At 32.1% G+C, this 26,618-nt stretch overlaps 2 protein-coding genes across 11 annotated transcripts in view; one reads left to right on the forward strand and one right to left on the reverse strand.

Moving 5' to 3' along the window:
- LOC129801797 (protein rogdi) overlaps nt 1–24,043 on the forward strand; it is a 163,976-nt gene extending 139,933 nt beyond the window's left edge. Inside the window, exon 5 of the mRNA XM_055847134.1 lies at nt 23,868–24,043. The gene's annotated coding sequence lies outside the window, so the exon portion shown is untranslated. The remainder of the gene's footprint in view (nt 1–23,867) is intronic.
- Nucleotides 1–26,618, reverse strand: part of LOC129801790 (RNA-binding protein Musashi homolog Rbp6) — a 179,569-nt gene that overhangs the window by 67,982 nt on the left and 84,969 nt on the right. For all 10 annotated transcript variants that reach the window (XM_055847117.1, XM_055847116.1, XM_055847118.1 and 7 more), the window contains 2 exons: nt 17,893–17,985; nt 153–201 (listed from right to left, as the gene is read on the reverse strand). In XM_055847117.1, coding sequence (XP_055703092.1) covers nt 153–201; nt 17,893–17,985 — 142 coding nt within the window. The remainder of the gene's footprint in view (nt 1–152; nt 202–17,892; nt 17,986–26,618) is intronic.

Consider the following 26,618-nt stretch of genomic DNA (forward strand, 5'->3'; position numbering starts at 1 on the left):
GAATTGAGCGGTAAAATTTCTATTGCAAGATTGTTAAACATCAACTATACAAAAGCTTGTAACATAAGAAGCTTTGAGCGACAAATTGCGATATGATTCCTTCTGTGAAGTGCTTTAAGACAAGGGATTCTAATGGAAATTGCAGCACTCACCTCTATGTCTATTAGTCTGTTTGTCGAACATCAGCATTGCATCTTCAATCTGGAAGAAGAGAAAGAGAGAGAAAATCAAATTAAAATCCAAATTAATCTCCCAGTTTAATCAATTTTAGCAATTTCCGGGCGAAAAATTGATTTCCCTCCTATACACTAATACTGAATCAGAGAAATTTACCATATAAATTTTGCGCCCCTAACCATATTTTTTTTTTTTGGAAAAAAAAGGTCGAAAGGAAGATATTGCGAGAAAAAGTGTGGAGAGATAAGCTAGAGAAATTTAGTAACAAATTCAAATTCATAAATGCGCCAAGTGAATTGATATCAGAGTCATAACAGAGGATTTTCCTAAAGGTTTTTCGAGGGTGCCATGTAGAGGATATTCGGCCTTTTTGTCGCCCTCTGCAGAAATCTATTGATCTCGAACATTTTGTCGTGCGGTGGCCCTTCTTACAAATTCATATCACACACAAATTCATATGATGGACCCCAACTAAGGAGAAATATCCTTTTGCTCAGCAATATCTCACCTTATCTCTAGCGATTTTCACACCCTTCAATAAAATTCAGTTTCTCTATTGAAATATCGTTGTGACATTGAGAATGCCTATACTCTATAAAGAATTTTGGAAAGACCTATAATCCTAAATCGGTAATACACAAGTATTGGGTAGTCCAAGACTTAACATTAATAAACAATACCAATTTCAAATGGTATCAATTTGAAATTGAATCATTTTAATGTACACTGTGAATTAACATAATAAGAGATAGAGTGTAAAAGCTCTATAGTAAAGGGAGGCTTTCAAGCTTTGGGTGATGAAAGTTTTCTATATCACTTTTTTTTGTTCTTTAATGAATTTCACTTAATGGCCTTTTACAGGAAACGGAAGGTATGTGACTAACAGTGAAAATATATACATTCTATGAATAAAATATATTTGAAAACAGTCAAGTAGTGTGAAACTTCCGTCATCTCAAACTCCATGGCCCATTCCCCTAATACCCATTTTCGTGAGATTAATGCTAATTTAGTTAAAAAAAATAATAGGTAACATAACCATAACGAAATCATTAAAAATCCAAAATACAGTCGAGTTACTCAAATTTGAACGACGACGGTTGAGTTCAAAATGTAAAATTTGAGGTTATGAGAAGAAAGTTTTGCGTGGGGTCTGAATTAGAACTATTTTTCTCTGGTGTTTCTTCAAAATTATCGTATTATAATAACTTCTTCAACAAATTCAATTTCTTTAACAATAAATTACATTGATATATACCTTAAAATTATCTTTCTTAAATTTGGGAAACTGCATTTCACATGAATTCCGTTACGTTTTTGAAAATATTGTTTAAATTTGAGGAGTGAGAAATGTCATCTATAGGGTAAAGGCTCATAATTTGGTCCAGTCTGCCTCTAAGCATCGATGTTCCAAGTTTGAAGTGCGATATTTTCAATATTCATTGCCTTTTATTGTTACTCTCTTTTCAGAAGGATTGTTTAGAAACTTGGCAAGGGCTTATTCTAGTTCTTCTTACTAAAATTAGTTTTAATACATTTGAAAATAAATTGATATGTAGAGGTGAATTTGACTCGAATTTTGGACAACTTGTTTATTAATTTGGACAACTTGTCTGTAAATTTGAACAGCTAATCCGCCTCAATAGGATGCCTATTGTTCTTTATTTCATGAACCAATCTTACCAAGTTCTCTTCCTGTTCATGTAAGGGAAACGTAGAATGTCACAAGAAGCCCGGAAACTTTCCATATCATTCATTAAAGTGAGTTGACTTCGGTACTCCAAGTACGTGCGGATTCGCTCATTCCCTGGCCTTTCCGGGAGCCTTTTAAGGTTTTTCTCACTACATCCCGTTCGTAGATATTATGCTCCTTTGTTTTTCCAGGCATTTGTACAAAATAGTCATCACAAAAGCTAAAACTTCACGAAATTTCGTGAGAAAAACACCTGTCCAAAATAAGGAGTATCACCTCAATGGTAAATGTCTTAAAAAATTTCCCATTTTTCACACGAAAAATCTAATTCACAAGGCAAATCTCACTTCAGGTCAAATGTACAAATCACCACTAACGTGAGTCAACACAATGTTTAATGAATATTCAATAATATCACTCAAAAAGAGCGAAGAAACATTGTTAGTACTTCACCATAGCTAAATAAGACTGAAGTAAACACGAAGTTCTGTCATATTTCTCGTAAGCAATTGCTCACACTGAATTTTCAACAAAGCAATATTAACTCAAATCATATTCAAAATTTAACGTATTTAGTGTTAAAATCTTCCAAAAAGAACAAATATTTAGATAGAATTCATTATTCATCAAATATCACCGAGAAAAATGTGGATGGTAAAATTTACCATCCTCCATACAAAATTCTAATGGCCGGATAGTAAAAAAGTCAACCAACAAACGCGATATTAAATTGAACTGTCAAAAATTGTAGAATCTATTGCATGGATAGTAAATTTTAATAGCCGGATGGTAAATTCTAATATCCCGGATATTAGATTTTACTAGCCGGATCGTAAATTTTACTATCCGGATATTAGAATGAAAAATGTCGGAAAAATTTATTTTTCCCTATTTTCATTAATTTTTGGCCATTGTTTGAGGGCTTGGGGCCCTTCCTGGATGACATCATCATTTGATCATCATTTTAATCAATTTATTTTTAGTGTCCAATTTTATCCTCAAAGTGTCCAAAATAAGAAACTGGACAAAATTATGAGCCTTTACCCTACCCCCCAACTGTATACATTTGATGAACTTTACTGTAATTTAAATTTTATTTTATAGAATTTTTCTGCTAAAATACCTCCTCTTCTCTTTAAGGTGATAATAATAAAATTGCTTTAATATATGATATAATTTATATGTGGCATTTGTGGTTTAATGCAATTTAAAAACGAAAGACTACTCTTTGAACTCTATTATTTATCCAAACAGATTGGCTTTTGTGTTGGCAAATTGGCTTGTTTGCAGCTCTTTTAAAACTGTGAAATTATTGTGAAATATTAATTACAAATTTAATTATTACATATTGATTTCACATTACTTTCCTCTATTAATTTACCGGGTTGCAAAAAAATACAGAGTTGTTGTGGATTGAATGGCTTAAACATAATTTTTCCTCTCTGGTAAACTCATTTGGAAGCGCAGGTGATTTTTTTCCCCTGAGTTGCGAAATAGAGTTTCAAACACTTTAATTAATGAAAGTGGAAAGGTTGCCGGCAGGCCATAAGCTTGAAGTACGATGGATAGGGAATATTGTCGAGGGATGCCAGGGTGAATTTAGGACCTGAGATGGGTTTGCAAAATATCAAGGGAAAATCATTAATATCAGTGATAAGATTGAGTTAGACAATTTCACCTTGATTTTACCTCCCTATAGCTAAATTCTCTTTCCTGTGAAATTCCTGAGTGATGTTGAAAAATGGAGTAGAACATTGAAAATATATTTTTCTTGGGCTCAAGGGACATGACAAGAGTGAAAATTGTAAGTGAATAGGATTTTTCAAGACATTCTTTCCGATGAATAAAAACCTTGGGTTTGTTTTGCCAATCTAATGTTTAATATAATGTATATCTTGTTTTACGAAATATATCCATTGTAATATTTCTCCCATTTTTTTGGAAATTCCTAAGCACGTCATTGTTTCCATACAGATTGCTTTCAAAGAGCTATAATGGTTATGTCCTTCGAAAAAGGAAACACCCAATGTTTTCTCAACTAATTTCCGTTTTAGCCTAGATTTTTTTTAGGCACTTCATTGAATTTCGTCAAAGATAAACCACTGGGCGACTCCATCACGACAATCATGGTTTAATGTGCGATTTGGCAATTTTATCGCGCTGACAGAGACAAAGTCCCATTTCTTCTTTCATAGGCCCTCAACATTAACTCAATGATGCCTCATTTTTCATTCTCGACCCAGTGAATATTTTAGGGGTGTGTGTTGTTTTTTTTTTCTTACTATAGAAATAGGATGGAATGGGATGAATAATGCAAAAATGATTGTGTCTTGAAAAATAATCCCACAAACTAAATATTTCAGTGAGGGTCATCAATAAATAATCAATTGATATAGATTGTTGAGAATTCACGATCATTATGAGTTAATAATTCACACTTCTATTTCCCTAACTTTGTTTGAGTTAGAAGAAATGTATAATTTTTTAGATTTTAAATTGTATTCAAATTAAGGAAAATTTTATGAAATAATTTGATAATGGATTTACTATTAAATTCTAAAACTCATATATATACAAAAATATTTAAATGAGAATCATTTTCAGATAAAAACCTTCCCTAGTTTAATTAAGTTTAGTTAGTATTTAATTTTTCAACATCAAAAGCAGGGCAATTTTCTTAAAAATGTTTACAAAGATAATGTTAAAAAAAATCATTTTATCTGCAATAATCTTAAATGTTAATTATATAAATAAAAAAAGTATTTTTTGAAAATATTTAGGTTTTTTACTAACCAAAATTATATAGGTATTACACTGGCTAAATTTAATTTTTTGCTGACAAAATGTAATGTTTTAGAGCAGAATCACATTGACAATAAAATGCTCACCGTATTTCGTTAATTTATGCATTTTCATTGAAATTATTACGCAAATTTTCCATTACCGTATTACCTTATTTCATAATCGCTGGCACTTAATAAAAATAATATAAAAAAATTTAAGAAATAAAACAAAAATACGATAAACGGTGAGAAAAAAACTGTTAAGAAAAATTAATCGTACAGTTTTTTTTGCTCACCGTTTTCGTTTCATTTCTTCAATTGACTTATATTATTTTCACCCAGTGCCACCGATCGAGTATGAGATAAGGTAATACGGTAATGGAAAATTTGCGTAAGAATTGCAATGAAAATGCGTAAATTAACAAAATACGGTTTTAAATATGTTTATTGTACTCTTTCACAGTTTACTTTACTTTTTGTATATCACAACAAATTCAATTGAGTTCAATTCAATTCTGAGTGCGAAAGACTCGGATAGAAACATGAAAAACGTTTGAGAATGAAAGAATTGTAAATTTTGAATTCATGAAATTATCCTGAAATAAAGGTGTACCGGATTATCACTATTCAAATTTGATTTTTATACTGCTCAATTGTTTTTATCTTTATTTTAATTGGAGACATTTTTTTCAAATGAATATTATAGTAAATATCAGATATTGCGAACAATTTAATTCTTGTGCTCCTGGTTACTAAAGCCCTTTAAAAGGTCATTCAAGAAATCTATATTAGTTCTGTTCCTATAATACCGAGACATTTTACAATTTGAGTACAGTTTCCTCATTATTGTTAATCGTATCGGAATATCTTTTACAATTTAATAATGTTTAGGTAATTGCCTACGAAAAACTGTAGCAAAAAAACTCTAAAGTTTTTTGCTTACCGTTTATCGTATTTTCTAATTTGAGAACTAATTTCTAAACTGCAAATTGAGAATTTGCGTAACAATTGCAATGAAAATGCGTAAATTAACGAAATACGGTGAGCAATTTACTGCGAATGTGATTCTGCCCTAAGGAGAAAAAAGTCACCCGCACCTTATTCCAAATGCAAGCCCTTTTTTGGATTTTTATTACTATAGTAAAATTTTATAAAATAAATCCTATTGTCATTAAAACAATTCATAAGCAACTGAACAAAAATAATTTCATCCAACTGCCCCCTCCCTTCATTTTAACTATGGTTTTTTTTTATAGAGTAAAGTTGAGGAAAAAGTTGCTCGCACTTACGAACCACTTTTTTTAATAATACTAATTTTAATAATAATTTTTTGAGGGTATATTTCAACCGACTTGCATATATATAGATTTTTTCGATAGGTCTTGAAATCTCCAATACGGATACATTGCTAGTGAATCCTTAAATTACTCGTAATTGGTTTTTCTTTCTTTAATTTATATTATTTTTATTTGACTGAAAGTTTTTTACATTGATCTTGAAGATCAAGTAAAAAACTTGAAAAAGATTTTGAAATTTCCAACGCGGCTGCATCGGACTTAATCGGTAATTAATTGGTAAAGTACCCGTGGATGATACGAGTATATCTTTCTTGAATATACTTTTCTTTTTGTCCGTATGTTTGTTACTTATACTAAAATATTCTGAAATGTGCTTTTCTTAAGCAATTCTTCATTTCGGAATGGTTTTAATAATTTATAAATCAATTTAATCAGTAGTAAACCGATATGCACCCAAACACCATGCCAAAGATAATACACGGAAAGCTCTTTCTCGTAAGTTCAAGCACTCTGCAAATCTGGGACACTTTGCCATCTCTTTAATGCTTTAAATTTGTTTGAATAAATCATGATTATTCAAAATTTACGATAAGACAATCTATTACGTTTAGCTTTCGAAAAATGCCTTTATTAATTTCAAAAAGGTGACATCTTAATCTCGTAAATCATTGACCATTTTATTTTACTGAAAAATACCCTTGTTATTATGTAAACAAATCTAAATAATTGCTCATGCTCTTTAAAAACCTTTTAGACAGTCCAACCTGAGAACAGTAAACATCCTTCCGTAATTACAATAGCTGCGACTTTTCTTCATGACCACCCCGCCTGGAAAACCCTTCTAAAATGGCACAATGAAGACACATTCTATATCTTTATATTTGTTTCATTGGAACGATGAAGATTTTCACAGAGAGAGAGTGTGGAATGTGAGAACGGGGGTGGACAAAAAGTTTTCGGTAGGGCTTGACTGACATCGTGTGAGAAAGAGAGAAGGAAACGAGAGTAATTTTTCATGTGATAACCGGATGAAGTTTGCATAATAAAAGAGATTAATCTACAGAGTAACTGAATGGGAATGATGATGCTCAACCCTTGTGTACGAGATTCCCGGACTCTCACCCTCTGATGTATAACATCAAATCATCCACTGCCCCAGCATAAACTTAAAATAATTATTTAATTAATTATTAAACAAATTACTTAAGAGCGACACAAGTTTTCGTATGTTAAAACAGATGGAATTTTCTGTGGGTCTTTTTTTTTTTTTTAGCTTTTTCGCGAATGCGAATTCTACATGACATCTTCTATTCTATTTTTTTTGCTGATGCTTGCAACCTTTTCTGGAAATTTCATAGAAGTGTCAGATGTAAATCCTAGAGAGAAATTGCCACCAATAAAATAATTTATGTGGACACTTTAATCACATATTCAGGAGGTATTTCCCACACAAAAGCTTCCCATCCTAAATAAAGCTTTTAGCTACACTCTTATAAAAGGATTTAGCATTTTTATCACTTGCTACCATATATGGAGGATAAAAGTATCATTGAAAAAGTATTCTCACATAATTTTCTCACGCATTTCCCAGATGAGAAAGGAAGCAAAATTATCATGAGAACACTAAAGCACAGTTATGTTAATTATTTAAATAAATTGGACGTTAAACTGATATGAGGCAAAAAAAAAACCCATATATGGAGAAGCTCTTCCGGGACAAACTTAACAACATTATCTCACTTTTGCATCGAATTTTGCCCGCACATGGACAATTAATAATTAATTTTACCACAAAAGAGTAAAACTCGGTGAGTTTGTGCAAGTCTGCAGGATTAGATTAATTTCAGATTAATTGTAGGGATAAATTTACCGTCCATTCAAAAACTATCGAACCACTACTGGGAAGGATTTTCCATTGGGGGCTTTGTTTTCCCCATCAATCGATTTATCCCATTCTCCCAAGCATTAAAATGTTTTCCCATTTATTTTCCTCTGGTGTGTGCCCAAGATAGAAGGGATGTTTTGAAGCACTTTGTGTTTGGGGACTTTGCAAGAAGTTTCCCTACAAGAACACAAGCCTTTTCCCCAGGGACATAGTTATACAGAATAAGCGTACACTTGACCCAAAAAGCCTTCTCTATATAAATTTCACTATTTCAAAATGGATTTCTTATATCTTAAAATCAATATAGGTGGTCAAAAGATGACCAATATTTGTGACAACGGTTCTGTGGGTTCAAAAGGGACTGCTAAGAAATAAATTAGAGTTTCATTTCAGACCCTATTTGATGAGGGTACGTTCTAATAATATAAATTGCAATGTAACTTTTTAAATGTTCCGAAAGTTTCCATAAAATCTGTCTCACTAAAGAAATTAGTAAATTTTTAGTGCCTAAATGATAACGAATCATACACTGAGAAAAAAAGAGGATGCGATTAACTTTTTTTGTCATAACTTTAACACTTTTCGGGTGTAAAAATATATCAACATTTTTTAATGTTAATTTTACCGTCGTTGCGGGTGACTTTGCACGTTTTTTCGCTGTTTTTCAACTTTACCCTCTAAAAGTGGACAGTTAAAGTGAAAGGAGGGGGGTGAATGGGTAAAATTATTTGTATTCAGTTGTTAATGAATGGATTTTGTGCCATTAACATTAATTTTATAAAATTTTACTATGTTAAAAAAAAATCAAGAAAAAAGGCTTGCACTTGGGATAAGGTGCGGGTGACTTTGCACTTTTTAATAAATACTAAAAAATCAACAATTTCTGATAATAAACGACAATGAAGATCTTCACATCTAAGAGTAAGATGCACGAGATCTACAAGATGACGTAGTCGCCATCTTGATTTAACGTTTCTGTCCGCCATTTTGAATAACTGTCAAACCCTAAAACTGGTCCGATTGGGTTGAAATTTTAGTATGTTGTAGCTGATGTCAAGGCCTTTTCAAAACGTAACTATGTTCCAGTCTACGTCAAGGTATTAACCTAGATACAGAGGCTCAAAGTCTAAAATTTTGCAATACTCATATTTTGGCGGTCTTTATTTTTTAATCTTCAATATTTGAAACCTAAACGAAATGCCTCAGTAACCATTAAAAATAGTTGAGACTTTTATTTTATATATTTATTTACTTTAACATAATTAAAAAAAAAATAAACGAAAAGTACATTTAATTATTTTTTTATTTTTCATCTTTGCGAAAACAGTTTGTAAGATTCTCAAATAATGCGCTGTTATAAACAAAAACATTACTTTTCTATTTGTTTGTTTGTTAGATCTCATCGCCTAACGATAGCGCTGTCTTTTTTCTGATGGTTTCGATAAAAGAAGCTCCCTGTAGTTCTGTATTCACAAAAATGTCAAAATTTTGAACTTGGAGCCCCTATATCCAGACAATCACTTGACCTAGGTCGGATTTTATATATGTTCTGAAAAGGCCTTGACATCAGCTACAACATACTAAAATTTCAGCTCAATCGGATGAGATTTTTGTTTTGACAGTTATTCAAAATGGCGGACAGAAACGTCAAATCAAAATGGCGACCACTCAATCTTGTATATCTCGATCATTTTATCTTAAGTTCCCACAAAATTGGATAATTTTTAGCCAAATACTTCTATAATAAAGCTTTAGAAAGATCAGTATATGCAATTTTATAACATAAATCATGCGTTCTTAGGAAGATAATAGGGAAAAAAAATATTTTAATAAAAATAATCAACAAAATCGAAGTGGATTATTTTAGCCAGATAAATTTAGATTGGATTTGGACAATTTACTACTCTGAAAACGATTTTGGAATTGTACCTTCAGATAACTTTTTCACGGAGCCGTTTTTTGACAAAATACCTATATAAGTATTTCATTGACTATTACTGAAACTACAAGAATCCTTTTGAGGATCATTGTACCTTACTTGGTACATAACATATCCCTATATACTTTGACATGGTAGACCGGATCGGCGAAGACTATCAATAAGTGCTAGAATTGTTCAAAGTCTCACGAACAGCAGAGTGCAAAGTCACCCCCCGAGTGCAAAGTCACCCGCAACGACGGTACACCTTTTGAGGGTAAAATCAACATGAAAAAAGGGTAACTTTAATCCATAATACACCTAAAAAGGGTAATATTTACACCGATTTCGGATCAATAATGCAGGGTAAAATTAACATTTCCGGAATGTTATTTTAACTTTTTCGGATTTCTCTCAGTGTATATAATAATAAAATTGATGCTCATTATGATCTATCTAAAAATTGTGATATCAAAAAATTCAAAACGAACGAATATAGGAATCGCGATACATTTAATAATTTACTGTTCAACATACACTGAGAAAAAAAGATGCTACGATTAACTTTTTTTCGTCATAACTTTAACACTTTTTGGGTGTAAAAATATATCAACATTTTTAAATGTTAATTTTACACCTTTTGAGGGTAAAATCAACACAAATAAGGGTTAACTTTAATCCATAATACACCTAAAAAGGGTAATATTTACACCGCTTTCGGATCTACACTGCAGGGTAAAATTAACATTTCCGAAATGTTATTTTGACTTTTTCGGATTTCTCTCACAGTGTATAAACATCTGGAAGCATCTGGAAAGCACTGTCTCCTTTTCCAGGGATTCATTCTTTGTTTCACACAGGGGAGAACGATGGTGGTTAAGAGACTTTGTATTTTAACTAAAACGCGTTTTCAAAAATCCAGTAAGAATTTCATGTGGTGTGTGATATTCATTATGGCCTATTATTATCTGTCAAAATTTCATTTATTTTTCCAGAATATTAAATCTAAAGGATAGTTACGTTATCACCAGAAACACCTTTTTACGGAACAGATGAAAACAAAATGAGTTAATTTGAGGTATCAGTATTCAAGTTATTTTAATTTAATGATTGGTATACCGGTATACTACTTATGATCAATATATTGTGTCTAGTCGTAAGACGACTCGATTCCACGACTAAAGTCTCAGCCGTTATTATGAATCCTCGAAGACTGATTGGGTACACAATGTGCATTGTCCCTAGGGTTAGCCTTCCGGGAGTAAGATTGAGGGTGTGCATAATTAAAGCCTAATAGTGATTGTGCCTTCCGATGTGCATTAGTCTTAAGCGACTTATATGCCCCATATGCCTTACAGTTCAGTATCAACTGATGATCTGTTGAGAGCCCACCATAGTAATGCCCTCCTAGACCCATTTATGACTTAAGCCTAGAGACTGCTTAACGTAATTATAATCGAAATAATAATTTGACTAATTTACCATCTGTTTCGCATTAACTATACCGTTTCTCGGCTTAACACAGATTAGTCAGAATGTGATGGGATTTTGGTCAAATCATTATTTTTATTATAATTACTTTAAGCAGTCTCTTGGTTTTAATCGTAAGTGTGTGTGTTGTCGTATGAACTAAATTACTAGTCAAACTGAACTAGTCAAATAATTATTTCGATTATAATTACGTTAAGACGTCTCTCAGATTAAGTCACTACACTGACAATATCTAGGTCATTACTATGGTGCGCTCTTAACAGACCATCACTTGATCCTGAACTGTGAATACATCAACACATTCTTAACTCTTTAACGATGAGAACTTTTTACGGACTGAAAATCAACAATAAAAATGAAACTGAGAAACATAATCAATGATAAGTCTTACATCTAACCTTGGAAACTCCAACAGTCTGATACGGTGTACTTTGCGCCTCTATAAACGATAGGGCCAAAAATACCCAATTTAAGTTATTTTTCTGACAATACTAATGAATAATATTTTTCGTTTTAATGAAAAATATAGCGTATGAGTATTGTAGTTTTTATTCCCAAAAGAGTTTTGCTTAAAAAATTGGAAGTATAAAAAATAAATAAAATGAATTATGAATTTAAGAATTTTAAAATTCACCATTTTTGAGCTTAAATATATACTACATAGCAAATAGCTAGAGACTTGCAAAAAATATTCTAGATTCCTTCAATCTTCTACTTTACAACTATGTACAGACATAAGGAAAAAATAACTTTAGGTAGTCAGGAAAAAATATTTTCTTTATGGGACACCGGTGTTCCAATCGTCCTTAAAGGGTTAAGAAACATAACCTTGTTGGAGTCAGTAGGCTCCTGATGCCCGTTCTTTTAAGTCTTCGGTTATTTTGATCCCACACACTATCTAATTAAAATGGCCGAAAAAGTTATTCGGAGAACTTATAAAACTTTCAAAGAGAGCAATATAAAATAATCCCTTTATTTTTTCCACCCTTGACATGACTTTGATTTTTCTTCAACCACAAATACTCTTCTTCTTCTGCAAAAATGCAAAACCGAAAATTCGACGAGATGTTTTTTTTTTTGCTTTTGGACGTATTTTTTAAATGATAAAGAGCATATTTTTTAAATGAATGGAGCTATGTTTAGGCTATTGGAAATGTTTTACATTCACTGACAATCTAAACCAGTTTCAATCGTGATTTATAAATCGGTTCAAATCATTTATTAGTCATTAAACCTATAAAACATTTTGCAGTGGAGAAATGTGAAATCTTCATATGTTCGTAAAATTGCATAAATTAATTGGAGGACTAAAGAATTTTACTAAATATTTAATTTTTAAATGGTAAAACGTCACTTTAAGAATCAAAGGATACGGGTTCAGGCGTTTCGCAATGTTAAGGACGCTTTGCCACCACTTTATTCAAGTGATAAGAGCCAATAAGAGCTGTCTAATAAATTAACAGGAACGAATTATGCGTATCCCACGGTTTTGCAATAATAGTTTGAAAATTTATTCATGTATCATATTAGTGTGTTTTTCAAATTGATTTTCAAATTCACGTTTCATAGGCAATACATTGTCATTCTAAAATAACAACAAAACGATTAATAAATACTAAATTTAGATTATTTAGCCACAAAGAGAATAAGTGAAATATTGAGAGCTTATATTATGACCAACAACACTTAATAATATTTGTTATATTGCAGACACATTGACTTAACCCATTCCTTACCGGTGTTATACATCATACACAAATTGAGTGATTTTAGATGATTTATTCCAGGGCAGTTGATATTAGAATTTCTGTCGGGAATGGATTTTTAGTTACTTTAGTTCTTCAATTACTTGAGAAAAATAGTCCGACAGAAATGGGAATACATTTTTTGTTCTTTTCTCGCTTTGCGTGAAGTCATGCAAAAATTTTGCTCAAAATGGCGGACGGAAAATTCGACATCCCGTCAAATTTGGTAAAATTGGCTTTCATCCTCTTTCCTGATTTGAATTCTGGTTGCCAATGTGTTTTCTTGGATAGTTACTCTATCTAAATCAATAGAGTTTGTAATTAATTAATGTACAAAATTTAAATTCAGTGACCGTTAAGACGTGTGTTTGACATTTTGCGTGACCTTCCGCGAAGCAAGAAAACAATAACAAAATGTAATTTCATATCTGTCGGACTATTTTTCTCAAGTAATTGAAGAGCTAGTAACTTTAAATCCATTTCCGACATCAATTCAGATGACAATTCCCCAGGAATAAATAATCTAAAATCACTCAATTTGCGTATGATGTATAACACCATGGTAAGGAATGGGTTAATAGCTCAGAACAAATTTAAATCCGTTGGAAAACCTTTGTCAATCTAATAAGTATTAACTAATTCCCAATACTATGAGACGGTACAGCAAAATATTTCTAATACAATTTTCTTAACTGTAGCTTTCTTTTGCTGCGAGGGACACTTAACATTCACCACCTTGTTAAAAACCGAATTCTTATTCACGTTAATGCAATAGTATTTCTCTAAACCATATAAGGAAAATTTTGATAAGACTTATATATTTATTTTAATTTCTGTTGCAAGTCGATAAATGGGAAGAGTAATGACAGAAAAAAAACTTTAAAGAGTGTTAGAACCTGGAACTCATACACAGGATTTAGGATTTACCTCATTTATCTTCTTTCTTCATCAAAACAATGATTCTGTAATCACAACTCTTAGGAAATAGTCAAAAAATCATTTTGCAAACTTGTCGCTTTAACATTCCTCCTTACACGTATTATTAGCAGTTCCTTTTTTGTATTTTAAGGCCAGTACTTGTGGCCAACCTTAAGCTTTTATAGCTCTGTAAGGTATAAGTAAGTGCATTAGGGTTCATGCTAATCAATTATTATGAGCCATTTAATGTTACAGCCCTAATATTGTGAGTGAAAAATAAAGATACAAAGGCTGCCTCAACCACATTCAAAGGCAGACAATGTAGGCAGCCTTTGAATATATCGACATAATATTTTCAACTTCCTCTCCAGGAAAAACTAAGGACATGTAAGTACTGAATGGGGTAAGCATAAAAGCTCAATGAACAAGGGAATTTTTTGGTGTAGTAGAAAATAAAACTCATGTTGTAGATTTCTCACAAAAAATTCTCAAATTTTGAACATAATTTTCGCTCAAAGGAAGACCACCTTCCCCTAACCCATTAGAATAGTAGAATAATTACAATGAGTATGAGTGTTGAAGTACCACTTATTCGTAAATGCCTTAAATTCGTTTTTATCTTAGGTGGCCAAAAAGTGCTTAGTGGAAACTGGGGCACAATCGAACATGGGGTTGCACTGAACAATGATTTTTTATCTATACTCAGGGGCATGATATTTCCTATGTTTCCCATATGTTTCTAGCGCGCTGAAAAAACTTTTGGGTTTATTAGCTGTTTTCTGTCAGTGTAAAATGAATTACCAAAAATATAAATGCAGAAGAAAAGCCAACTTAATATTGAATAGCCAACCGAAAACCCCAAATTGGTAACCTACGCAGTTTTAGAGATATCTCGTGAAATGTTTACGAAAACAGGGAAAAATGTACACTAAAATCGGTCGCATTTTTCAGAGCTAATGTCACCTACCTGTCTATACTACTAGGACTGTGACAAACATTAATTCAGTGGTCAAACATCCTCATAGTATCTATATGTAATTAATAAAGCGCAGAGTTCAGTGCTACTCCGTGTTCGGTGCCACCTCAGTTTCCCCTACATGTCGAAAAGGTCTGACTCTACCCTACTTCATAATATTTTTTCTATTTTTTGGAATAACACATTATAACTCATTTTAGCAAATCTAAAATACTAGGGGAGACTGGGGCAAAAAGTCACAAATTGAAAATTTGAAAATTCAATATCTTCCAAGATAAAAGAGATAGCGGCTTAAAATTTTTTCCATAGATGGCCTCCATAGACCTTCAAAGTCGCAAGTTTCTTAGAATTCGAACAAGGATTTCAGAAAATAAAAATATTGAAATTTTTAGCTTTATTTTTAAAATGTTTTCCTTACAGCAGATATCAATTTTGATCTACTTATTTTGCAAAATTTATGAACTGGTAAATATTTAGACTCTTTGAATACGAAACCACTATACATTTCAGAATTTTACAAAGATTCTTTTCTCCAAAAATCCTTTTACTAAAAATGCCCACTTGGGGTAAAAAGTAACAAAAGGTATGGAGCAAAAAGTAACAAAGACCGAAGCAATTTCTGATGTCTCACGGCGAAAAGAAACGTCATTATCATGTTTCGCCGCTTGTTGTTTGCATTGGTCAAACGATTAGCAGTCTCTTGTGTGTTTTTTTTTTTCTAAAATAGCTTGCAAAGCACTTTTCTCGTTCAGATAGAGAAAACTGTGTTTTAAAAAGGTGTATAGGAATAAATTTTCTATAAAAATATGTCACCTAGCTATTTTTTTAAATTTACGAAAGCCCATAATAAAGCCAATCAAAGTATAATATCCCATACCTGGTACTATTTGCCCCAGCATTTTTGAGAATTATCACAAAATTACCTTTTAGAAAACAGCTCGATAACTGTATTTCCTTACAAAATAGAGGAAAATGACTTTCATAAAGTTGTAGAGCAGTAAATTTCCTATAAGACTGCACTAATTAGAAATTTCTGGGGCACTAGGGTAGCTCGTAAAAAAAATAAAATATCCGTTTTGTGACTTTTTGCCCCAGTCTCCCCTAATGTTTTTACAATTGTATTTTAGTGTTTTCAAAGAGGAACACATGTGACCCTTGATTCTTTTAAATTTTGAATCATAAAAAAATATATTACAAATTTTCTTTTAGTAAGATAAATACCCCTGAAAAGCTTCAAAAGCAATTGATTTTTTTATATGATTCCCAATGGCACGAATGGAGTTTTTTTTCCTGCGAGTAGGGCAAGTGTGAGAAAATTCGTCTTAAATTGTTTGATCGATTGCATCAAATTTCAACCCTCAACATACGGCAAATTTATGACGATGGGATTGGGGTGAGCTGATGGGTGTAAAAAAAAATCTGGAGCCACACATGTGAGGACTGAGAGGAAATGAATATTGGAGTGTGCATGAAAGTGCTTTTGATTGACATTTTAATAACTCTTGGCTGATGGATGCATTTTATCAATTGCTCCTCGTGCTTTTTTCTCATGTTTTTTTTATATATATGTTTATATATATATATATCTCCTCTAACAAATCCACCCCTTTCCAGATATGTATCCATTTCCGTAAACCCCCACTTCCCCTAAGTCTAAAAAGTATTTACAGTGTTGAGTGAGAGGGAGACAGGGAGATTGTGTAGAATATTGCAGAATTGCAACATTTCTGTCGAAATAATTTCGAGATGTCCCGATAGACAAGCTTCTCTACTGCATAAATATCAATTTGTATGACATTGAGAGACTGTGCTTATGGTATGGAGGCACGCCCCATTTTCTCATAAAACACCACTGCGAAATATTCCAACCATATGTCGCATATTTGATATTGAAAATCCTCTCGTGATAAATTTCTCTTGTTTGTTTATTACAAAACAAAAAATTGGCAGAGATTGTGAGCTTTCAGCAGACCAACCCTTAAAAGACTCATGCCAAACAGAGGACACTCAATTCACCACTACTTAATGGTCTCAGTGGCACTTTTCTTCCTCTTTAATTATATTTTCCCCCCAATTATTCACATTATGAAAACGAGAAGAGTGATTATGCGAACATAAACGACACTTTGAGACTCTTCTTCCCCAAGGAAGTCACAGAAGAGTTTTTTGACTCTACTGTGGCATGTCTCATGTCCCACAGGGCTTTTTTTACTTATTCTGTTTCCAAAGTCTAACTCCAACATTGTTTCCTATATTTTTGTTGTAAGTACAAAAAGTATTTTTTTTCATGAATAACCATGTGTAAATTTAAAAATCTATTTCTGTTGACTCTTAAAAAAAATGTAATAAAAAATTCTGAAAATGTATTTGATTCGGTGGATTTACAAAAAAAAAATTAAAATAATATTTTAAATAATTCACATAAAACCCATAATATATTAGCAATATCCATCTCTTTGACACACGAATGCCTCGAAAAAAAGATACTCGATTACAACAAAACTGTAGGTACATGGTAGTAGGATAAAAAGCACGAAAGCTCCCTCACATGTTTTGAATGAAGCAGAAAAAAGAGGATTGCTCGTACAAATGTTGGGGATTTTGATGGGGTTTTTGGAGAATAAATGCCAAGGGTAGGTCAAACTTTCATTTGGATGAGAAGAGGGAAAAGGGTTTTCACAGAGATCTGGTGAACCAGAGAACTCACCAAAAATAAAACTTTCTCGAAAATGCCTGCAAGAGAAAACCCCAAAATAATTCTCTGCTCTCTGTCTCTGCTTTTTCGAAGAAGACCCTTGACTTGGACTTTTCCCTAGTTTTCCCCAAATGGACAAAATTCACAGGGAAAATTTCAAAATTCACCCAACTTATTTAATATTCTCAGCCACTCTTTTGCTGGCACACTTTTCCCCACACCTTCTTCTAATATCTCGAGAAATACCGGAAAACAAGACACCGTCAGTGTATTTAAAGGAGATAGAGGAAGATTTTTTTTTTGATGTACTCACCGGTCCAAATTGTTCGAAGTAACTTTTGACGTCTTCTAGTGTTGTGGGGGCTGAGAGACCACCCACAAAAATCTTCTTTGTTCTCGTTACCATCTGCAAAAAAGAAAATTTTCAATTAGTAAATCGACTTAAAAAAAAACACATGTTTGCTATTTATTATAAAAATTATTGTTTTAAAGGGGACGTGAAATAAGAAGGATTTTTCATTTGAAACACTTTAATTTTTGTAATTAGGAGCAAGTGGGGCATCTTTGAATTGCCGCAGCTTACAAATTGGAAATTTTTCTTCTAGTTTAAATGTAACTGGACCTTGTTATGATATAACTTAGCTCCATAAATCATTAGAGGCAGTAGCAGAATTCTATCATTTTTGTGGCATTGTCACACGTGAGTTCGAAACCTGAAAACGACAATCAAGATTTTTTTCTCATAGGGTAAAATGAGATAATTTGGAACCATTCATAATTTGGGACATTTGAGACTTTCTCATTGTTTCAGATGATCAAAGAGACAACAAAGACCGAAAAATAGAAGAAAAAGGCAATTAAGAAGAACAGAAACAGCTTTTCTTTTTCTTTTGAATTTCTAAAACTGTGAGAAAATCTCAAATGTTCCAAATTGTAAATGGTTCCAAATTATCCCATTTTACCCTATAACACGAGTTCAAAAATGCAATTAATTAATTTTTTTTATCTATTTACTTAATGATATTCTGCAAATACAGTTCGTTTTCGTTAAATGTTTAGTAACCCAGCAAGCACAGTTGGCTAAAAAAAAAGTGCGTGATCAGAATATTTTTGCTGAATCCATCAGCAAAAATGTGCTGACCGGTTAGCACTCGCCGAAAAAAAATTCTAACTAAATATAAGAAATAGCACTGCCTCGTGATTTTCGTTTAAGATTACCAGAATTCAGCTAAAAATAGACATATTTTCAGCTGAATTGAAATCGGTTAGCATCTGGTGCTCACTGGGAAAATTTATTGGCATTTTTAATTACCAGAAATCTCAAAGGTTACAAGGTTATGTGAGCTGAAATGACAATGTCACGGCGATCACGGCTGCAGAAGCACATTTTCGAAAAAGCTCTCCTGAGATTCGAGATTCGCACGCAATTTGTCATATGGCATTACCAGAGTGTTTCAGAATTTTCCTACAATTATGAAACTAAATTACATTCCAATTCCAAAATTTCCAATATTAAGTCCAATTACAGAAGTATTCCAATTCAAAGGTGCCACTCTTGTCCCTACATTGAGAGAAATCCGAAAAAGTTGAAATAACATTCTGGAAATGTTAATTTGACCCTGCATTATTGAGCCGAAATCGGTGTAAGTATTACCCTTTTTAGGTGTATTAGGGGTTAAATTAACCCTTTTTCGTGTTAATTTTATCCTTAAAAAAGGTGTAAAATTAACATTAAAAAATGTTGATATATTTTTACACCTAAAAAGTGTTAAAGTTATGAGGAAAAAAAGTTAATCGCACTCTCCTTTTTTCTCAGTGTACTATCTACAGTTTTAGTTGATTAATAAGTCCCCTAATTTTTCAAAAAGTTAAATTTGTCTAATTTTTTTAACGAACATAAGGATTTCAGAGCCTTGTATGATCTCACATCATCAGTAGTTTAGCACTAATCAGTCGCTAATTTAGCCCTTAAGGACAGATTTGAGATATTTGAAGAATTAATAATTTTCTTTCATCTTCTAATACGTTTTAGAACTGCCTCAAGTTAGTCTAAGTAATTGTATCTTAATGATCTAAAATCACTTCTATGTTTTTTTTATAATTAAAACATTTGATTTTTGTTAGAATTAGTTCAAGGCTTAGAAGACAAGCAAAAAGAGATATCAACTTCTACTCTCTAGTAAGCCCCCTTAAATCAATATTTCCTAGATATACTTTTAAACTTTAACCACTCATCATCCCCACATTTATTATATCAATTCAAATAACAATAAAATATTTCACCATTGGAAAGAAGATAATGCTAAATATATCAAAAAATGGACAGCGATAAGTGCAGCTATAACATACTAAAATTTCAAACAGATCCATGCCATAAAACCGGAACTAAATAACTCGGACAATTGGAAAATTTTCTTTTTAGCACCCTAGCGGTAGCTCTACGAGCTTCCGATATTTGAAAGAAATGTGGCATTCTATGAGACCTTTTTAAAATGCCTTTATTGAGCATATTCCGATAATTAAAACCGACCCTAGAACTATTTACAAAGTTCTAAAACCTAGCTACAATATACTAAAATTTTACCCCAATTTGTGAGATTGTTAAGAATCTTCGTTGATCATTGAATCATTCCTAAACTCGGTTTTTTATAAGTTAAGGGTTGAAAAGGCTCTAGAAAGTGTATTTCTCAACGAAATGTACTCAGGTTTGGAGTTGTTGATAGGTCTCAAAATTTCTGACAATTATGAATCGGTTGCAACTGGTCATTATAATAATTATTGATAGTAATTTTTAATTCGAAAACCAATTGTTATTTTGTTATTGTAATATTCAGTTGATCATTAGTCGATTTTGTATTTGGAGGGTCCATAGACCAAGTTGCGATTTCCACCTAATAGTTTTTTCTAGTTTTATTTATTTTTTTTTATTTATTTATTTGTTTTTTTTTATTTATATATTTTTTATTTATTTATATTATTTTATTTATATATTATTTATTTTTTAGTTTTTTTAGTTTAGAAACCTTTCTCAAAAATGGCAAGTATCTATCTTAGTTTAGGAGTTCTTAAGCTCGAAAGAACGGACGGCTGGATAAATCGCCAGACAGCCTGGGAAGTCTGTTAGTTGCCCACATTTCTGTGATCAGAAATTTACGCAACATCTTTTGGCAAAGTTTGAGAACGATCGATAGAAGAATGTGAGAATTTTTGATAATTATAGTACACGAGATTGTTAAAAATCTCACTTTATAGCCCATATATAGCATCGGATAATTCTCTAAATAAAAACGATAAATCAGTTTAAAACAGGTTTTAAAAAAAAATATGCCACAAAAAGTGGCTTATAAAAAAATTTAGTTAAAGAAATATTGTTAAAATAACTTGATTGTTGCAGTGTGATTCAATCATTGACCGGGTTGACCCGTGTCGATTATATAGTACACTCTACATGCATTTTGTGTATTTTCAACATACCATCCTTTTTCCCATAATGCCACTTTTAGGCATAATTTTGCAAATCCTAATTATTTATAAAATTGCCATCAGGAGAATAAAAGTCAGTTTGAGATATGGTAAAAATCGATAAGAAGTTTTCAAGCCAAGGTTTCGAATCGACCTTTTTCGAATATATTGATTATAGGTATGTAGAATTAGGTAACATTAAGCTCAGACTTGACAACATCTTACTGAAACAGCATAATATTCCAACACCAATGATGGCATAACTGCACTGTTCATCTTTAAAACACTCAGAAGGTATCAGAAACTCTAATTATTTACTCAGAAAACTAATGAAAATAGCAAGTTTGTGTGATTTTTGTTGAGAAAATTAAATGTTGAATTTGCCTTCATATGAAAGACCCAAAGGAATAATTAAATAAACAGAAGTGATATTAATATTATCTTAGGTGTATCCTAAAGTGTTTCACCAACTGAGATATCCAACAATCATCTATCTAATATTGTTTTAATAATGAAATTTCCCAAAATAACTTGAACATGTATTCTTTGCCAAAATAACACAAAGTCCTCAAGTGTTGCCTCAGTATTCCAACCCTCTTAAATGAATGTTGGCGGTTAATGAGGGCAATGTAGTTGGTAGTAAATCATAGTTCTTTGCAAGTGGATTGACACACAAAAAAAATCTTTGGGGATCGGGTATCCAAATGGGCAGTTCAATCACAATCAATGAGAAGGAGCTCTCTTGGACAAGCGGCATTTGTGATAAAAAGTGGGCAATGTGAGTCGGGAAATCAATTCGAAAAAAAAAGTATCCCAAAAAAGTTACAATTTATGAGTCTGCGCAGGCAAACAGGATGGTTTTTCTTTTAGTTGGTAAAACGGAAAAAAGAGGCCCCACTTTTCACCTTCACGGCAAGTGGAGGCGAAATAAGGGAGACAAATGACCGGCACAGAGAAATCAAAAAAAAACACCAAGAGAAGAGATTCACAAGACCAACCCAAAAAGTCCAGGAAAGCTTTTTAAAAGCAAAAAGGCATGAAAAGAGGAGTCAATAGAGACAAGAGTCTCCGATAAAGACTCCCTCGGATGGCATATAAATCAAGTAGGGAAGAAGGTATCGATTGAGTGAAATGTGGCCTGATTTTCGCGTTTCGAATTTTAAATGTCTCAAAGGAATTTCCTCCTCAACTTCCCATTTTTCACCATTGTCATATTATTAAAGGCATCTCAACAGCAATTCCGACACACGAAACACATTCCAATGTCGTGTATAGAAATATTTTTCTCAACTGAGAAACAGAAGCCAGAAGGGGTGGTAAAATCCTCCCCTATTATTCGCAAGAACACGCAAAAAAATCACACATATACAGGAATAGAGAGAATGTCCCGAGAAAAGGAAATATTTCACCCAATTCCAATTGAATTCTAGCCACCCCCTTTGTGATCATTATTGCTAGTTCCATTGTGTCTTACTTTTCTTGTTCAAGGCTAGTCTTTTTTTCCTTATATTTACGCCATTCTCTCTCCAGATCACCCTAAAAATGGGCCAAAATTAATAATGAAAGTTGATGGAGTTGAACAAAAACAGCCTTAATCAATATCAACACCATTTATTCCCAAGTTCTCAGGATTAGATTTAAAAGTTGAATCCATCATAGTGATTCCCAAACAGAAAAATGTTTTATGAAAACAATCAAAATTTAAAATCAATCCACATCGATTTTGTTGTAGGTTTTTGACTCGAAAAAATAAAGATACAAAAGGTAAAGTGCCCTCGAGTTGACCGGTTCCTCGACTAGACCGGTGGTCAATTATGGACTCCTTATTTTGGACAGGTGTTTTCTCTCGAAATCTCGTGAAGTTTTAGCTTTTGTGATGACTAGGTTGGACAAATGCATGGAGAAACAAAAGAGCATCATCTCTACGAAAGAGATGTAGTGAAAAAAGCCTTGAAAGGCTCCCGGAAAGGTCAAGGAATGCGCTAATCCGCACGTACTTGGAGTACCGAAGTCAACTCACTTTAATGATTGATATGGAAAGTTTCCGGGCTTCTTGTGACATTCTACGTTTCCCTTACATGAACAGGAAGAGGACTTGGTAAGATTGGTTCATGAAATGAAGAACAATGGGCATCCTGTTGAGGCGGATTAGCTGTCCAAATTTACAGCCAAGTTGGACAAATTAATAAACAAGTTGTCCAAAATTCGAGTCAAATTCACGTCTACATATCAATTGATTTTTAAACGTATTAAGACTAATTTTAGTAAAAATAAGACGATAAATAGCTTGCCAAGTTTCTAATCAACCCTTCTAAAAAGAGAGTAACAAAAAAAGTCAATTAGTATTGAAAATATCAGGGGCATGACGTTTCCTATGTTTCCCATATATTTCTAGCGCGCCGAAAAAACTTTTGAGTTTGTTAGCTGTTTTCTGTCATTGTAGAATAAATTAGCAAAAAATACAAATACAAAATAAAAGCCAATTTAATATAGAATAGACAACCGAAAACCCCAAATTTTGCAACCTAATGTAGTTTTGGAGATATCTCGTGAAATGTGTACGAAAACAGGGAAAAATTTACACTAAAACCAGTCGCATTTTTCAGAGCTAATGTCACCCTTCTGGAAAATATCGCACTTCAAACTTGGAACATCGATGCTTATAAGCAGACTGTCCAAAATTATGAGCCTTTACCCTATATTGTGTTTCAAAAAAAATTTAAGATTCCTGTGCATTAATCTGGATTTCGATTTGATTAATCCGGGTTATGTGATTACGATTTGATCAAATTCGAATTTATGGATTACATGCGTCGCACATTCTAGGGAAAAACTTGACATATTACACACATCTGACAAACTATTTTCTTGGCATATTTTTTCAACTAAATAAAATTTAATTCGAGCTCTTAATCATTTAAAAGTATAACATTTTAACTTTATTTTCTGAAATTTTCATTTCAAAATTTTAAAAATTCAGCCGTAGGGACCTTATTTTTGGAGACAGTCTTTAAAAATTACATAGTTTTCGGTGGACAAGACTCAGAGTATTTTCATATGAGATCAAAAAATTAAATATTCCCTATTAGCTGATGAGTTAAACTCGTAATTGAACGGTAGAATTTTTTTTATCTTGATTACAACTTATTTTACAAAACAAAACGTGGTGTAAAATATGCAGAAAATTGATTTTTTGTATAAAATTCTGCTAAAAATACAAATTTCATTTTAAAAAAAATCTACCGTTCAAGTATTACAAGCTTAACTCATTAGCTAACAGGAAATATTTAGTGTTTTGAATTTTGATAAATACACTCTGAGAAATCTTGTTCACGGAAAAGCATATTTTTTCAAAATAAGTCCCAACGGCTTAATTTTAAATATTTATAAATAAAAATTTTCCAAAATATAGTTTAAATGTTGTACTTTTATATGCTTAAGAACTTAAATTAAAATAACAATTTTTTAAGTCGAAAAAAAAATTAGAGAAAATATTGTGTTTTTCAGTCTTTTTGACCCGCGCAACTCCTTAACCCTTTAACGACGAGACACTTTTTACGGACTGAAAATCAACAATAAAAATTAAACTGGGAAACATAACCAACGATAAGTCTTACATCTAACCTTGGAAAGTCCAACAGTCTGATACGGTGTACTTTGCGCCTCTATGAACGATAGGGACAAAAATAGCCTAAAAATTTAAATAATTTTTCTGACAATACCAATTAATAATATTTTTCGCTTTAATAAAAAATATAACGTATGAGTATTGTTGTTTTTATGGCCAAAAGGGTTTTGCTTAAAAAAAAATTGTAAGTATAAAAAATAAAGAAAATCAATTATGAATTTGAGAATTTAAAAATTCGCCATTTTTCAGCATAAATATTTACTATATATCAAATAGCTAGAGACTTGCAAAAAATATTGTAGATTCCTTCAACCTTCTACTTTACAATTATGTACAGACATTAGAAAAAAATAACTTTAGGTAGTCAGGAAAAATTATTTTCTTTATGGGACACCGGTGTTCCAATCGTCCTTAAAGGGTTAAAAAATCCTGAAATTTAAATTGGTTTCAATCAATATTGAGGCGGTGAAGCATCCGTAAGTTTTCATTGAAACTGAATAATACCGTAGAGTTCCTCAAATTTGAACATTTGTGGAATATAAATGACATTTGCAAGATAATCTTGAACTTAGAATGGTTGAAAAATTAGTCAGATCTCACAAGCATTATAGTAAAGTATAACACTAAAATTTTAACAGCTCTCACACAAAATTACAATAAAAAATTGCGCTGTAGAAATGTAAATTTTTACTAACATTTTGTTAGTGTTATACTAACAAATAATTATGGTAATTTTACGATTTTCAATTATAACGCTTGTTCTTGTTATACTAAAAAAAACTTTTTCAATAACACAACTTTTTTATTTACCCAATTTTATATTGCATGGCTTTAGTAACATTGAATAATATAGAATAGCTTATTTGAGAGCTACATGATTCATCTGACGTCCACCACCCTTGCTAATCTAGTTATTCGAAATATTGCGGCTTTATTCCCAATAATAGTTGTTACATGACAACTATCCTTATGAATTTATAAAATCCGCACCCAAGTAGATATTTCGTCAATACATACCAATGACCGAAAACAATTTCGAAGTCAAATTTTTAAAATTTAAAATTTAATAACTCTGCTGAAAGGGTTATTTCCCAACCGATTTGAATAATATAAGGTTGAATTCAAAAAGCTTCCGGAAGGGACACTCGTGTCCTGCCTTCATATTATCTTCACGTCAGTTAATATCCATCTTAACCTTCAATAAGTCGATAGAGTACCAATATTAGATGAGATTTCGTAACAATTTCGTTTATTACAATCATCACAAAATCTCATGTCTTTCAATCGGCCTCAAACTTTGTCAAAATGTATTATATCACATCTTGGAGGTTAAAAAACTTCCCGGACATCCGTCCATCCATCCGCCCGTCCGGTCTTTTAAGCTTAAGAACTTCCTAACTAAGATAGATATCGACTTGCGGTTTACGCCAAAGGTTATATATTGGGCGAAAATTCCTGCGTGGGGTATGGAGTTCTTAAATATAAAATCAACGAATGTCGAATGATTAACTATGGATATTATATGATTTGTTTGAGTAAATAAAATAACGATTTGAAACTTTCTGACCTTAACCCATACAGATATAGCTGTTAACGAAAAAAAATAAACCATAAAACTCATTCAAATTTTGATGAAACTTTTCATGGTGTGACAAAATCGATTTTATTCGCACTTTTTTCTGCAATAAACATTGAATAATAGTGCAATTAAATGTAAGTAATTGAGAAATTTAAATTACGAATTTTAAAGAGGAACAAGGGTAACGCGAAAAGATGGAATAGTTTTATATTTGACGAAGGTTCATTTGGGAAAAGCATCGAAAATCCATCCTGACCACTAAATCCACTAGAGACGGAAAGCAACACAGAAGGAATTCTTTTGGGATAGTGCTCGATTTATATCAGTCGAAAGGTACTTTTCGTTTTTACTCCCAATCTCTTCTTGTGTT

This window comes from Phlebotomus papatasi, chromosome 2, assembly GCF_024763615.1.
Source record: "Phlebotomus papatasi isolate M1 chromosome 2, Ppap_2.1, whole genome shotgun sequence".
Taxonomy (NCBI): Eukaryota; Metazoa; Arthropoda; class Insecta; order Diptera; family Psychodidae; genus Phlebotomus; species Phlebotomus papatasi.